General features: G+C 41.6%; 1 protein-coding gene across 1 annotated transcript in view; it reads left to right on the forward strand.

Annotated features, from left to right (window-relative positions):
• Positions 1–18,147, forward strand: part of MED24 (mediator complex subunit 24) — a 119,278-nt gene that overhangs the window by 74,907 nt on the left and 26,224 nt on the right. Inside the window, exons 19-20 of the mRNA XM_073683386.1 lie at positions 5,819–5,994; positions 6,119–6,383. Coding sequence (XP_073539487.1) covers positions 5,819–5,994; positions 6,119–6,383 — 441 coding nt within the window. The remainder of the gene's footprint in view (positions 1–5,818; positions 5,995–6,118; positions 6,384–18,147) is intronic.

Here is an 18,147-nt window from a genome sequence, read left to right on the forward strand (position 1 = left end):
ACAAGTATACATATAGCTCTGCTGCATACATACACAAGTATACATATAGCTCTGCTGCATACATACACAAGTATACATATACCTCAGCTGCATACATACACAAGTATACATATAGCTCAGCTGCATACATACACAAGTATACATATAGCTCAGCTGCATACATACACAAGTATACATATAGCTCAGCTGCATACATACACAAGTATACATATAGCTCAGCTGCATACATACACAAGTATACATATAGCTCAGCTGCATACATACACAAGTATACATATAGCTCAGCTGCATACATACACAAGTATACATATAGCTCAGCTGCATACATACACAAGTATACATATAGCTCAGCTGCATACATACACGAGTATACATATAGCTCAGCTGCATACATACACGAGTATACATATAGCTCAGCTGCATACATACACAAGTATACATATAGCTCAGCTGCATACATACACGAGTATACATATAGCTCAGCTGCATACATACACGAGTATACATATAGCTCAGCTGCATACATACACGAGTATACATATAGCTCTGCTGCATACATACACGAGTATACATATAGCTCAGTTGTATACATACACGAGTATACATATAGCTCAGCTGCATACATACAGAAGTATACATATAGCTCAGCTGCATACATACACAAGTATACATATAGCTCAGCTGCATACATACACAAGTATACATATAGCTCAGCTGCATACATACACAAGTATACATATAGCTCTGCTGCATACATACACAAGTATACATATAGCTCTGCTGCATACATACACAAGTATACATATAGCTCTGCTGCATACATACACAAGTATACATATAGCTCAGCTGCATACATGCACGAGTATACATATAGCTCAGCTGCATACATACACGAGTATACATATAGCTCAGCTGCATACATACACGAGTATACATATAGCTCAGCTGCATACATGCACGAGTATACATATAGCTCAGCTGCATACATACACGAGTATACATATAGCTCAGCTGCATACATACACGAGTATACATATAGCTCTGCTGCATACATACACGAGTATACATATAGCTCTGCTGCATACATACACGAGTATACATATAGCTCAGCTGCATACATACACGAGTATACATATAGCTCAGCTGCATACATACACAAGTATACATATAGCTCAGTTGCATACATACACAAGTATACATATAGCTCAGTTGCATACATACACAAGTATACATATAGCTCAGTTGCATACATACACAAGTATACATATAGCTCAGCTGCATACATACACAAGTATACATATAGCTCTGCTGCATACATACACAAGTATACATATAGCTCTGCTGCATACATACACAAGTATACATATAGCTCAGCTGCATACATACACAAGTATACATATAGCTCAGCTGCATACATACACAAGTATACATATAGCTCAGCTGCATACATACACAAGTATACATATAGCTCAGCTGCATACATACACAAGTATACATATAGCTCAGCTGCATATATACACATGTATACATATAGCTCTGCTGCATACATACACAAGTATACATATAGCTCAGCTGCATACATACACAAGTATACATATAGCTCAGCTGCATACATACACAAGTATACATATAGCTCAGCTGCATACATACACAAGTATACATATAGCTCAGCTGCATACATACACAAGTATACATATAGCTCTGCAGCATACATACACAAGTATACATATAGCTCTGCTGCATACATACACAAGTATACATATAGCTCTGCTGCATACATACACAAGTATACATATAGCTCAGCTGCATACATACACAAGTATACATATAGCTCAGCTGCATACATACACAAGTATACATGTAGCTCAGCTGCATACATACACAAGTATACATATAGCTCTGCTGCATACATACACAAGTATACATACTAACCCTAACCTACATATCTAGATTATCCATGGTAGTAGTATTTCTTACAACACATACAACTCAGCTGCATACATACACAAGTATACATATAGCTCAGTTGCATACATACACGAGTATACATATAGCTCTGCTGCATACATACACGAGTATACATATAGCTCTGCTGCATACATACACGAGTATACATATAGGCTCAGTTGCATACATACACGAGTATACATATAGCTCTGCTGCATACATACACGAGTATACATATAGCTCTGCTGCATACATACACAAGTATACATACTAACCCTAACCTACATATCTAGATTATCCATGGTAGTAGTATTTCTTACAACACATACAACTCAGCTGCATACATACACAAGTATACATATAGCTCAGTTTGCATACATACACGAGTATACATATAGCTCTGCTGCATACATACACAAGTATACATATAGCTCTGCTGCATACATACACAAGTATACATATAGCTCTGCTGCATACATACACAAGTATACATATAGCTCAGCTGCATACATACACAAGTATACATATAGCTCTGCTGCATACATACAGAAGTATACATATAGCTCAGGCTGCATACATACACAAGTACACATATAGCTCTGCTGCATACATACACAAGTATACATATAGCTCTGCTGCATACATACACAAGTATACATATAGCTCTGCTGCATACATACACAAGTATACATATAGCTCTGCTGCATACATACACAAGTATACATGTAGCTCAGCTGCATACATACACAAGTATACATATAGCTCAGCTGCATACATACACGAGTATACATATAGCTCAGCTGCATACATACACAAGTATACATATAGCTCAGCTGCATACATACACAAGTATACATATAGCTCAGCTGCATACATACACAAGTATACATATAGCTCAGCTGCATACATACACAAGTATACTATAGCTCAGCTGCATACATACACAAGTATACATATAGCTCAGCTGCCTACATACACGAGTATACATATAGCTCAGCTGCATACATACACGAGTATACATATAGCTCAGCTGCATACATACACGAGTATACATATAGCTCAGCTGCATACATACACGAGTATACATATAGCTCAGCTGCATACATACACGAGTATACATATAGCTCAGCTGCATACATACACGAGTATACATATAGCTCAGCTGCATACATACACGAGTATACATATGGCTCAGCTGCATACATACACGAGTATACATATGGCTCAGCTGCATACATACACGAGTATACATATGGCTCAGCTGCATACATACACGAGTATACATATGGCTCAGCTGCATACATACACGAGTATACATATAGCTCAGCTGCATACATACACGAGTATACATATATCTCAGCTGCATACATACACGAGTATACATATAGCTCAGCTGCATACATACACGAGTATACATATGGCTCAGCTGCATACATACACGAGTATACATATAGCTCAGCTGCATACATACACGAGTATACATATAGCTCAGCTGCATACATACACGAGTATACATATAGCTCAGCTGCATACATACACGAGTATACATTATAGCTCAGCTGCATACATACACGAGTATACCATATAGCTCAGCTGCATACATACACGAGTATACATATGGCTCAGCTGCATACATACACGAGTATACATTTGGCTCAGCTGCATACATACACGAGTATACATATAGCTCTGCTGCATACATACACAAGTATACATATAGCTCTGTGCATACATACACAAGTATACATATAGCTCTGCTGCATACATACACAAGTATACATATAGCTCTGCTGCATACATACACAAGTATACATATAGCATTCTGCTGCATACATACACGAGTATACATATAGCTCTGCTGCGATACATACACGCGTATACATATAGCTCTGCTGCATACATACACGAGTATACATATAGCTCTGCTGCATACATACACGAGTATACATATAGCTCAGCTGCATACATACACGAGTATACATATAGCTCTGCTGCATACATACACGAGTATACATATAGCTCAGCTGCATACATACACGAGTATACATATAGCTCAGCTGCATACATACACGAGTATACATATAGCTCAGCTGCATACATACACGAGTATACATATAGCTCAGCTGCATACATACACGAGTATACATATAGCTCAGCTGCATACATACACAAGTATACATATAGCTCAGCTGCATACATACACAAGTATACATATAGCTCAGCTGCATACATACACAAGTATACATATAGCTCAGCTGCATACATACACAAGTATACCATATAGCTCAGCTGCATACATCACAAGTATACATATAGCTCAGCTGCATACATACACAAGTATACATATAGCTCAGCTGCATACATACACAAGTATACATATAGCTCAGCTGCATACATACACAAGTATACATATAGCTCAGCTGCATACATACACAAGTATACATATAGCTCAGCTGCATACATACACAAGTATACATATAGCTCAGCTGCATACATACACAAGTATACATATAGCTCAGCTGCATACATACACAAGTATACATATAGCTCAGCTGCATACATACACAAGTATACATATAGCTCAGCTGCATACATACACAAGTATACATATAGCTCAGCTTCATACATACACAAGTATACATATAGCTCAGCTGCATACATACACAAGTATACATATAGCTCAGCTGCATACATACACAAGTATACATATAGCTCAGCTTCATACATACACAAGTATACATATAGCTCAGCTGCATACAAACATATTTACATACAGTTCTGCTACCTCCACTGTATTCTACACTGATTGTAGTGATCAGTTGAGTACCAGGCATTCGTCTTATTCCCTATACTTTTTCAGTTTCATTAAGGCATGTGACTAATCACTATTAGGCCCCGGCCCAACTATCAGTATTGGGTCAGTATTTTTTCTGAGGAGTGGGAGCCAAAACCAGGAGTGGGTGATAAATGCAGAATTGGTGACTTGTTTCTATTATACCTTTTCTCTGATTCTTCCTCACCTGGTTTTGGCTCCCACTACTGAGAAAAAATACTGACCGAATACTGATGGTGGGGCCGTGGCCTAACACTGATATCCTGGAAGCGCCGTGAGCTCTAGTGTGGAGTTGTTTTCTAGATCAGTACCTGCAGTATGGTGAGGACTGTGCAGACCCCATTCAGTTGTAGTGATGTGCTGGTCCTGTTAGCTTGCTCTCCTGCCCTGCACCTATCAGACTGATCCTTGTGGGGCAGGAAGAGAGCTGTGCAGCTGAATGCTCCTCTTTATCGTGCTGCCTCCAGACTATAAGTTGCCCTCACTTTTTAGCAAGATTTTTTTCATCCTTAAAAGTGTGCTTTATAGTGAGAAAAATACGATATATAGTGTGCATGTTCTCTCAATGGGGAGAGGGGAGTAACCTGCAGCTAGACACCTCTGCCGGCGGCTTGTCTCCTGTGAGAACAATGTATCAGGTATTTAATTCAACGTGGCGAATCCTCATCTGTCAGGGAGAGTTGGTAGGCCCACATACACACAAGGTAGTCAGTTGTCCCTTTACTGTGCACTTTTGCCTTAGACCAGCTTCACACATCTTTGTTACATGCTGAGTACAGATCGTGATGTCCAGACTGGCCAAGGGTCTACTGACCTGAGCTCCGTAGTCTCATAGACTGCCGGTCTGTAGTCGGACCGAGAAACACTGATGTGTGAAACCAGAAGGAAACCGATATCTATCTCTTAATTTTCAGATGGATAAAATGAATCACAGCTCTTGCTTATATCAGCCCATGATATGTGTCCACCTCTTCTTCTACCTTTCCACCTTTTAATGCATCGAGATCCATTTTTGTCCATTTATGTTTTGTATTACAGAAAATCACAGACAACATTAAAGGGAAAGTGTGTAGCCTGGCCGTGTGTGCTGTTGCCTGGCTAGTGGCTCATGTTCGCATGTTGGGTCTGGACGAGAGGGATAAGTCTCTGCAGATGATCCGGCAGCTGGGGACACCTTTGTATGGTGACAACATGCTGCAGTTTTATAGTGAGCGGTGAGTGATACACTCCTTATAAAATCACTTTATTACATTTTTTTGGTCTTGCACACAGGTGCTCCTCCATCTTTTTACACCTTGAATGATGACATTGTGTTGACCACTTACATTTACTCCCCAGAGTGATCATCATGAGTTCCATCCTAGAGAACATGTGTTCTGAAGTTCTACAACAAACAGCCACTCAGATCAAATTTTCGGTGATTGGAAGTGAGCCGGTGCCTTATGTCCACCGCCTGCCGTCCAAAAAGCCAATCAAAGAGGTCTTACATGGAGCCTTCAGTACAACTTTAGAGAAGGGCTGGGTGGACATCAGATCCCTTCACATCTTTGACACCTTACTCCACATGGGAGGTGTCTACTGGTTCTGCAACAATCTGGTAAAGGTACGAAAACCTTTTTTTTATGATCATGGTTGCAGACGACTCGGGCATTATGTTTATCGTACTTCTTAACACGATATAACACTGAATAGTGCCAAAATGTCCCTAGCGATGTTCACCTTTACTTTTCCAATTAGAATATGTAGCGCGTTGAAAAAAATCACATTGCCGTTTACTGGCCTTGTCAATGAGTCTTAGTTGTCATTGTGTCTGTAAAAATAAGCTATGCATGGATGACCTAAATGAAGGAGGAAGGATTAAAGTGAAAGGCAAAGGCATAGCCACACACTGAACCTAGTTGCTGTTTTCTAGTAATTGTTTTATCTCACCTCAAAGCTGGATTCATAGCCACACTGCTCAGTACTGATGTATATTGCCTCTCCATGCTGCTTTTGACCATGTGCTTCGTAGAGATGTGAGAACAGGACTCCATCCTGTCTGTGTGTTGAGTATGGGAGACTTAATATCAACAAGTCTCAACACACTAGATCAGAGTCAACTAAAAACTAGGGAGAAAGCTTATTTTGAAAAACCATCTTAAATGCCAGGTACATTTTAGAAGAACGTTCCAAGACATTGTGTGATTTGTAACGCAGGGATTCTGTCTTTGGGGTTCTGTAACTCTCTTTGTCATTCACAACAATCCATTCCTTGCACCACTTTTTATGAAGTGTTCCTTTAATTTTATCTATACGAGGGTGGACTAGTGAAATCCCAAAAATCTGGCATTATCTCTGTTTTCTTAAGTTCTAATACATTTGAGAATATAAAATTATTTTTCACGTTAGGATATTTTTGGCAAATTCCTAACAGCTAAAGTGTTGTCCAATATTGGATAACCCTTTATTAATCTATACCTGCCTCCCACTGAGTGGCTGCAGTGGTAACATCACATTGATGAGAGCGGAGGAGCAGCACTGGTCTGGGAGGAAGGTATAGACTTTTTTAAAAAATTTTATTCAATATAAGACTGCTGCATTTAAGGCGTGCAATGCTGGTGTTGCATCATTTAGGTGTTATGTTCTGCTACCAGAGCTAAGGAAAGAGAGGAGATCTGTCCCTACGATAGAACTCAGCTGAATCCCTACGATGTAACAGGGAACCTGATCCTGCGATCAGACCTGCTAAAGTCCTAAGCTAGTCTGTACGGAGACCTATAGATGTGGGGAAGGAATCCCTACAAGTACTAAGGACTGGGAGGAAAAATGGGACACCTCCTAACAGAAACAGTAGCAGACAGACAAACAAAATATAAAGAACAAAGAGGTCCGTAGACCAAGCAAACTAACAGAGTTAGATACAGAGCACAGGCTAGCTAGAAAGTAGTTATACAATGAAGTCCAGCAAAGCCAGAAGGGCGGAGCAGGATTAAATAGGCCAACGAGGTCATGTGACCAGCAAAGGAAAAAACCTAAGAGCAAGGTTCTAACAGTACCCCCCCTTCTAAGAGGATCCTCCGGATCCCCTAGGACCAGGCTTATCAGGAAATCTCCTGTGAAACGCTCTGATAAGTCTGGACGCGGAAACATCATCTAACCTCACCCAAGAGTTATCCTCGGGTCCGAAACCTTTCCAGGCCACCAGATACTGCAAACTACCTCTATACCGTCTAGAGTTAAGGATGCGAGAAATTTCATATTCCCCGTCCTCCACCACCGGAGGAACAGAGGCAGAGGCGTCACCATCCGACACAACAGCTTTTTTTAACAGAGAGACATGAAATACCGGATTAATTCTCCAGGAGGTAGGAACCTCCAACCTAACAGCAGATTGGTTGACAACCTGAAGCACCTTAAAGGGCCCTACAAACTTGGGACCCAATTTCTTAGAAGGAATCCTCAACCGCAGATTCCTAGAGGACAACCAAACCATGTCACCAACAGCGAACAAAACCTCCTGTCGTTTCCTATCAAAGTAGTCTTTAGATTTTCTGTTGGCCTCCTGAAGATTACCACGCACATCCGTCCAAACTCTCTCCAAATCACCGGAAAAATTCTCCTCCTCAGGCACGGCAGATCCCAACTTGGAGAACGACCCAAACGACGGATGTCTCCCAGAACAACAAAAAAAAAGGCGAACAACCAGCAGAAGAAGATGTATGATTGTTCAGAGCAAATTCAGCAAGTGGCAGAAACTCAGACCACCCCTCTTGATTGTCTGCCACAAAACAACGCAAGAACTGCTCAACATCCTGGTTTTTCCTTTCTGTCTGGCCATTAGATTCAGGATGATATCCGGACGAGAACGACAGATGAACTCCCAACCTGTCACAAAAGGCACGCCAAAAACGAGCCACGAACTGAGGACCCCTATCAGAAACAATGTCAGTAGGAACGCCATGAAGTCTGACAATTTCCTTGACAAAGGCCTTAGCGAGAGTTTTAGCGCAGGGCAGTTTGACGAAGGGAACCAAGTGACACATCTTGCTAAAACGGTCCACGACCACCCAGATGACAGTAAAACCCTCAGAGGGGGGAAGGTCAGTTATAAAGTCCATAGCCAAATGTGTCCAAGGAGCACTAGGAACCTCTAAAGGACAAAGCAACCCCGCAGCAGGAGTATGTGAGGACTTAGATCTAGCACATATAGTACATTGACGCACCCACTTAATGACTTCCTTCTGCCATCCAGGCCACCAAAAACTGCGACCCACCAGTCTCTTGGTCTCAGAGATTCCGGGATGACCTGCCAACCGAGATTCGTGACACTCAATAAACAAATCTCTCCTAAAGGTCCCAGGCACAAACAACCTCCCATGAGGAGTGTTAGAAGGGGCATTCTCCTGTGCTTTAAGAATCTCATCTTCCAAAACGGAGTCCAAAGCAGCTATCACAACACCTTCTTGTAAAATGTTCTCCTCTTTCTCAGCACCGACTATGGGAGAAAAACTGCGAGACAAGGCATCCGCCTTAACATTCTTAGTACCAGGGATGTAAGTAACGGAGAAATTAAACCGCGAGAAAAACAGTGCCCACCTAGCCTGACGGGCATTCAGGCGCTTGGCAGCATCAAGATATATCAGATTTTTATGATCCGTAAGAACCTGAACGGGAAATTCCGCACCTTCCAAGAAGTGGCGCCAGTGTTCAAATGCGAGTTTAATAGCCAATAATTCCCGATTACCAATATCGTAATTCAGTTCAGTCTCCGAAAATTTTTTTGAAAAAAAGGCACAGGGATGTAATCCATCCCCGTTATCCTGAGACAATACTGCGCCAACCCCCACCGAAGAAGCATCAACCTCAATCAAAAACTGCTTAGTCACATCAGGCTGCATAAGGATGGGAGCAGAGGTGAACCTCTCCTTGAGATACACAAAAGCTTCAATGGCCTCAGAAGACCACTGAACCGCATCAGCACCTTTCCTGGTGAGATCGGTCAGAGGTTTGACAATACTAGAAAATTTTTTTATGAATTTTCTGTAATAATTGGCGAAACCTAAAAACCTCTGTATCGATTTCAAACCAATAGGCCTAGGCCATTCCTGTACAGCTTGAACTTTAACCGGGTCCATCTCAAAACCTTCGCTGGAGATAATGTAACCCAAAAAACTAATTCTCTGTACAGCGAACTCACATTTCTCCAGCTTAGCAAAAAGCGAATTGTCCATTAACAATTGTAATACCTCACGTACGCTCCGCCAATGAGACTCCAGATCCGGCGAATAAATCAAAATGTCATCCAAATACACAACCACATTTTTGCCGATCAAAGGTCTAAGGATGTCATTAATAAGATTCTGAAAAAATGCAGGAGCATTAGTAAGACCAAAAGGCATAACCAGATTCTCAAAATGACCCACAGGAGTGTTAAAAGCAGTCTTCCATTCGTCACCCTCCTTCATGCGCAACAGATTGTATGCCCCCTTAAGGTCAATTTTAGAGAACCACTTGGCCCCCATTAACTGGTTAAACAGATCAGGAATCAATGGCAGTGGGTAAGGATTGCGTACAGTAATTTTGTTAATCTCACGAAAATCCAGACAAGGACGTAAACCGCCGTCCTTTTTTTTTACAAAAAAAAATCCAACCGCCACAGGAGACTTAGAGGGCCTAATGTGACCGGCGGCCAAACTTGTCTGTATGTATTCATCCAAAGCCTTCCTCTCAGGAATAGTAAGGTTAAATAAACGACTTTTAGGAAGAGTCGCTCCAGGGACAAATTCAATAGAACAATCATAGTCTCTATGGGGAGGCAAAACCTGCGATTCCTTCTCAGAAAAAACTCTCCAAAAATCCTGAATAGGAACAGGCAATTCTCCCCTATCCAAAGCTGCAATACGCCCGTTACAACACTTGTCATAACATTTATGGCTCCAGGATTTAATTTCATTGGTAGACCAATCCAGTACAGGATTGTGAAATTTTAACCAGGGCAATCCCAATATTACTGGAGAAGGCAAGTTATTCAAAACTACCAAATCCAATTTCTCATGGTGAACACCATTAATAGTGAGAGGAAATTCACAGACCTTGAGAGTAATATTCTTCAAAGGGGAACCATCCACAGAAACCACAGCAATGGAGGATGATAAAGGTTCGGGTTTTAAATTGAGTCTTTCCAAGAATCCCCCATCAATTACATTCAGAGTAGATCCACAATCAACAAACACCCGAAATTCCATTAATTTTTCCTGAGCAATCGTGGAAGCAGCTAAAAATACACCCTTGGAATTTAAACAGGCAATACGGGCATGACTGACCATTTTTTTTTTCTTTCTTCATACGAAGCTCACAGCCTTTAATCAAATGACCAGATTTTCCGCAATAGAAACACAAGCCTTCAGAAAATCGACGGTCTTTTTCTTGAGAGCGAGGTGCCACTGATCCAATCTCCATCGATTCACCACTGTTAGTACACACATTCTCATAACCAGAAACTGACATAGCAGAGGATTTGCTCTCATTAACCCTTGCACGCAGTCTCCTATCCACCCGTATAGCTAATTGCATAGCCTGTTGCAAATCTTCAGGTGTAGGATAAGCAATTAGCAGGTCTTTAACCCTTTCATTGAGCCCAGCAAGAAATAGACTTTTCAGAGCAGAATCGTTCCACCCTGTTTGAGTAGACCAACGACGGAAATGAGTACAGTATTTTTCCACATTACCTGATCCCTGTCTCAAACGTCTTAACTCAGTCTCAGCTGATGCGACACGGTCAGGATCATCATATAATAGTCCCAAAGCAGAAAAAAAACTATCCACTGATCTGAAGCATGTATCACTAGGTTGCAAAGAAAAGGCCCACTCCTGAGGCTCTTTGCGCAAAAGTGACATTATGAACCCTATGCGCTGGGATTCATCCCCAGAGGACTTGGGTCTCAAACGAAAATACAATAAGCAAGCATTTTTAAATGAAAAAAATTCTCGGTGTTCACCAAAAAATAAATCCGGCAAACATACCTTAGGCTCCAAGAAATGTGCTCCAGGATAGTTACTCACGTGCTGACGGAGCTCGGCCACCTCCAGAGAGAGTCCCTGCAGGCGATGAGCCAAATCCTGAACCGACACCATGATGGAACAGAAAAATCTTTCCTTAGAGAATTTGCAGGCTGGACTTACTGTTATGTTCTGCTACCAGAGCTAAGGAAAGAGAGGAGATCTGTCCCTACGATAGAACTCAGCTGAATCCCTACGATGTAACAGGGAACCTGATCCTGCGATCAGACCTGCTAAAGTCCTAAGCTAGTCTGTACGGAGACCTATAGATGTGGGGAAGGAATCCCTACAAGTACTAAGGACTGGGAGGAAAAATGGGACACCTCCTAACAGAAACAGTAGCAGACAGACAAACAAACAAAATATAAAGAACAAAGAGGTCCGTAGACCAAGCAAACTAACAGAGTTAGATACAGAGCACAGGCTAGCTAGAAAGTAGTTATACAATGAAGTCCAGCAAAGCCAGAAGGGCGGAGCAGGATTAAATAGGCCAACGAGGTCATGTGACCAGCAAAGGATAAAACCTAAGAGCAAGGTTCTAACATTAGGTTCCCCACCCGGCATACCTTGTTTTAGGGGGGAAGGGTGGTGATGGGCTGTTTTGGCAGCCTAGGGCTGCTGAAGGTCCTCTTAGCTGCCACCATGGTACTTTTGTAGCAAGCTCACAGCCACAGACTGGATTTTAAAGCTGACCATCATTTTCCCTATATACTTTGATACTGTATTATTGCAGTATAAAGATCCAGCGATTGCAGGTTCAAGTCTCCGAAGGGGACTAAAAAAATTTAAAAATCAAATATTATTTTTTTTACCAATGCAAAAATTAAAATTCACCTCTCCACTCTATTTCCAGTTTAAAAAAATACAGAAATAAAAATAATAAACATATGTGATATTGCCATGTCCTTAAAAGTCTGATCTATCAAATTAAAAGGTGAAAAAAAAATCAAACCTCCAAAATTTGTTTCTTTAGTTGCCGTGCTTCCTCCCAAAGTAAATAAAAAGCAATCAAAACCTCGTATTTATCCCGAAATGACGTCAATGAAAACATTAGTTTTCCACTCAAAAAGTCCCATCACACAGCTTCTTTGATGGACAAATAAACTAAAAATAATAAAATTACCGAACACAGAAAATGGCAACACAAGCCAATACATTTTTTCTTTTCAGAATTTTTTTTACCACCAAAGTATAAAGCAAACAAAAAAATTATCCATGTTTGGAATCACTAATAGTTCTAACATGAAGAATCATGTTATCAAGTCCGTTCTACCACCTAATGAATTTTGTAAAATCAATGTCAGAAATGTTTTTTTTCTTTGCACCATTTTGGAATTTATTTTAGTTTATTACATTATACACTGTGTGCAGAATTATTAGGCAAGTTGTATTTTAGAGGATTATTTTTATTATTGATCAATAACTATGTTCTCAATCAACCCAAAAGACTCATAAATATCCAAGCTTAATATTTTTGGAAGTTGGAGTGTTTTTTTTTTAGATTTGGCTATTTTAGGAGGATATCTGTTTGTGCAGGTAACTATTACTGTGCAGAATTATTAGGCAACTTAATAAAAACCAAATATAATCCCATCTCACTTGTTTATTTTCACCAGGTAAACCAATATCAGTGCACAAAATTTAGAAATAAACATTGCTGACATGCAAAAACAAAAACCAAAAAAATTAGTGATCAATATAGCCACTTTTCTTTATGATGACACTCAACAGCCTTCCATCCATAGATTCTGTCAGTTGCTTGATCTGTTTTCGATCAACATTGTGTGCAGCAGCCACCACAGCATCCCAGACACTGTTCCGAGAGGTGTACTGTTTTCCCTCCCTGTAGATCTCACATTTTATGATGGACCACAGGTTCTCTATGGGGTTCAGATCAGGTGAACAAGGGGGCCATGTCATTATTTTTTTTTCTTTTAGACCTTTACTGGCCAGCCACGCTGTGGAGTAGTTAGATGCATGTGATGGAGCATTGTCCTGCATGAAAATCATGTTTTTCTTGAGCGATACCGACTTCTTCCTGTACCACTGCTTGAAGAAGTTGTCTTCCAGAAACTGGCAGTAGGTCTGGGAGTTGAGCTTCACTCCATCCTCAACCCGAAAAGGTCCCACAAGTTCATCTTTGATGATACCAGCCCATACCAGTACCCCACCTCCACCTTGCTGGCGTCTGAGTCGGAGTGGAGCTCTCTGCCCCTTACTGATCCAGCCTCTGGCCCATTCATCTGGTCCATCAAGAGTCACTCTCATTTCATCAGTCCATAAAACCTTTGAAAAATCAGTCTTAACATATTTCTTGGCCCATTCTTGACGTTTTATCTTATGTTTCTTGTTCAAAGGTGGTCGTTTTTCAGCCTTCCTTACCTTGGCCATGTCCCTGAGTATCGCACACCTTGTGGTTTTTGATACTCCAGTAACGATGCAGCTCTGAAATATGGCAATACTGGTGGCGAATGGCATCTTGGCAGCTTCACGCTTCATTTTCCTCAATTCATGGGCAGTTATTTTGCGTCTTTTTTGGCCAACACGCTTCTCGCGACCCTGTTGGCTATTTTCCATGAAACTCTTGATTGTTCGGTGATCACGCTTCAAAAGTTTGCAAATTTCAAGACTGCTGCATCCCTCTGCAAGACATCTCCCAATTTTGGACTTTTCGGAGCCCGTCAAATCTTTCTTCTGACCCATTTTGCCAAAGGAAAGGAAGTTGCCTAATAATTAAGCGCACCTTATATAGGGTGTTGATGTCATTAGACAACACCCCTCCTCATTACAGAGATGCACATCACCAGATTTACTTACCGTATATTCCGGCGTATAAGACGACCTGGTGTATAAGACGACCCCCCTACTTTCCTGTTAAAATATAGAGTTTAGGATATATTCACCGTATAAGACTACCCCTTTTCCAACGCATACCAAACACCGGTAAAAATTTAAAAAAAACAGATTTGAATTTAACATGGTCCTTTTTTAATTTAAATTCTTATGACATGCAGGTATATAGCAGGAAAACTGTCACTCATAAACATATTAAAATAGGGGGGACCCCACGTCATTTTTTGGGGGGGTCCCCCATTCTAATAGCTAGTAAAGGCTAGGTATTCAGCTGGGGGCTGATATTAGTAGCCTGGGAAGCTCCGTGGGTATTACCCTCTTCCCAGACTTCAAACATCTGCCCCAGCCGTCTGCTTAACCTCCGCTAGAGACTATAATGATGGTGGATCCCACGCCAATTTTCTTTTTAAAAAATCCTTTATTTTAACACTAAATGACAATTGAGGGGTTAATAAAGATGCAGTCCCTAAATTATTATTAATTTTGTAATTAATTTTTCCCAAAAATGTTGACGTGGGCTTCGCCATATTTTTGTGTCCAGCCAGGTACAACAGGCAGGAACGGGCTGCCCCCAACCACCAGCTGCCTATTTGTACCTGGCCGGACACAACAATATAGGGAAGCCCTTTTTTTTTTTTAATTATTTCATGAAATAATTAAAAAAAAAAAGACGTGGGGCTTCGCCCTATTTTTGTGTCCAGCCAGGTACAACTAGGCAGCTGGGGGCTGGAATCTGCAGCGCAGGGAGGCCCAAGCTTTCTGGCCCCCCCCCCGCTGCAAATTGCAGTCCGCAGCCACCCCGGAAAATGGCGCGTTCATAGAAGCGCCATCTTCTGGCGCTGTACCCAACTCATCCAGGGCCCTGGTGCGGTGGCTCACTGAGTAATAAAGGGGTTAGGGCCAGCTTGGCATTATCAGCTGGCCCTAAGCCCGAAATTCATGGGGTCACGCCAATATTAGACATGACCGCCATGAATTTCTATTAAAGTAATTAAAAAAAACACAAACACCCAGAATAAAGTCCTTTAATTGAAATAAAGACACAATCCTTTATTGTTCTAAATTAAACCATACTTACCATCACGCCCATTGCAGCTGAAGCCAACGATCTCCTGCAATAAAAGTAAAATAATAAAGCAACCTCATCCTTACCTCTCCATGGTTCCCAGGACCGGTCCAGCTCTGCTACATTCACATGACAGGCTGCACCGCAGCAGAACGCTGCCGTTCAGCTTGCCATGCGGCAGACACTGAGAAGCGCAGGCATGCTTGTGCTCCTCAGTGTCTGACTGTGACGGCATCCAGATGAGCCGAGATCATGTCCAATGAACTCGGCTCACCTCATGCACGTCACTGACAGCGTGGGAAAATTCTCCTGCTCCCCGCATGCGCAGTAGAAGTTTCCCACGCTGTCAGTGACGGACGTCCAGGAGGTGAGCTGAGTTCATTGTCGGCTCATCTGGATGCCGTCACAGCGAGACACTGAGGAGCGCAAGCATGCCTGCGCTTCTCAGTGTCTGCGGGATGACAGGCTGGATGGCAGCGTTCTGCTGCGGTCCAGCCTGTCATCTCGATGTAGCAGAGCTGGAGCTGTCCTGGGAACCATGGAAAGGTAAGGATGAGGTTGCTTTATTATTTTACTTTTATTGCAGGAGATCGTTGGCTTCAGCTGGAATGGGCGTGATGGTAAGTATGGTTTAATTTAGAACAATAAAGAATTGTGTGTTTATTTCAATTAAAGGACTTTATTCTGGGTGTTTGTGTTTTTTTTAACTTTTACTATGGGGTTAGTAATGGGGGTGTCTTATAGACGCCTCTCCATTACTAACCTGGGCTTGATGTCAGCTGGCATTATAAGCTGACATCAACCCCAGCCCTATTACCCCCTGCCACCGCACCAGGGCAGCGTGGAAGAGCGAGGCTAAGTGCCAGAATTGGCGCATCCTATGAATGCGCCATTTCTGGGGCGGCTGATGGCTGGTGTTTCTAGCCTGGGAGGGGGCCAATATTCATGGCTCCCTTCCTGGGCTATTAATATCAGCCCCCAGCTGTATGCCTAGCCTTTGCTAGCTATTAAATTAGGGGGGACCCCACGTCATTTTTTTTGGGGGGTCCCCCATTTTAATAGCTAGTAAAGGCTATGTATTCAGCTGGGGGCTGGTATTAGTAGCCTGGGAAGCTCCGTGGGTATTACCCCCTTCCCAGGCTTCAAACATCTGCCCCAGCCGTCAGCTTAACCTCCGCTAGAGACTAAAATTAAGGGGAACCCCACGCCAATTTTTTTTTAAATAAATCCGTTATTTTAACACTAGATGACAAGTACAGTAATCAACACTATCACTGTACTTCTTATATATGTGACTGACATGTTTCTATCTATCTAATCTATGTGTGATGCTCTATCTTTCTGTTATAAATTGTTGGGTACAGATGCTGAAATGCCGGCCGGCTTTTTTAAAGAGACGGTGCATGAAAACACTATTATTTGTTTTAATAAATCCTTTACACTAAATGGCAAGTACAGTAAGCAACACTGTCACTGTACTTCATATATATGTGACTGACATGTTTCTATCTATCTAATCTATGTGTGATTCTCTATTCTTTCTATTCTAAATTGTCGGGTGCCGGCTTATGCCGCTGCTGAATTGCCGGCTTTTCATATATTGTCACAGAAGCGATGCGAACTTCCCTGCTCCGGACACAGCGCAGCGCTTCTGTGACAAGTGAAAGCTGTCGGCACAGAAGCCCTGCGCTGTGTCCGGAGCTGGGAATACGCAGCGATGTGTCCGTTTCAGCACAGAAGCGCTGACTGTCTGGACCTACCGCCGCCGTATTTTAACTCCCTCCACCTTATATTAACTCCGACATGGCAGGGATACGGCCACGGCAGCTTATTAACACCCCCAGAGTATCCCCGCATGTCAATTTCTGAAAGTTCAAAAGCATTACCGGCGTATAAGACGACCCCAGACTAGACAGAAGATTTTTCAGTCTTCAAAAGTCATCTTATACGCCGGAATATACGGTAATTGGTAGTTGGCTCTCAAGCCTATGCAGCTTGGAGTAGGACAACATGTATAAAAAGTATCAAAGTGATCAAAATACGCATTTGCCTAATAATTCTGCACACAGTGTATGGTAAAATGAATGTAGTCATTCAAGAATTAAAAAAAGGAAGTGCTGACTCTTAGAGGGGAAAAACAATTAAATGTACAAAATAATCAGCCAATCGCCCAGTCAAAAAGGGATTGTCCAGTAGTAAAAAGCTGTTTAAAATGAATGAGCCAGGAAACATAAATGTTAAATATCTGATCACTTTATCATGATTATTTACTGCATTATGTAACTCGCTGTAATTGGAATCTTTCCTATGCAGGAAAATAAGTATTTTATGATAAATCCCACTATTCACATAAAGCAGGTTCAGTTCTCCTTACATTTACCGGCCCTTTAACTAAACACTTTCCATATCT

This window comes from Phyllobates terribilis, unplaced genomic scaffold, assembly GCF_046119375.1.
Source record: "Phyllobates terribilis strain yellow unplaced genomic scaffold, ASM4611937v1 Scaffold_5__5_contigs__length_657084704, whole genome shotgun sequence".
Taxonomy (NCBI): Eukaryota; Metazoa; Chordata; class Amphibia; order Anura; family Dendrobatidae; genus Phyllobates; species Phyllobates terribilis.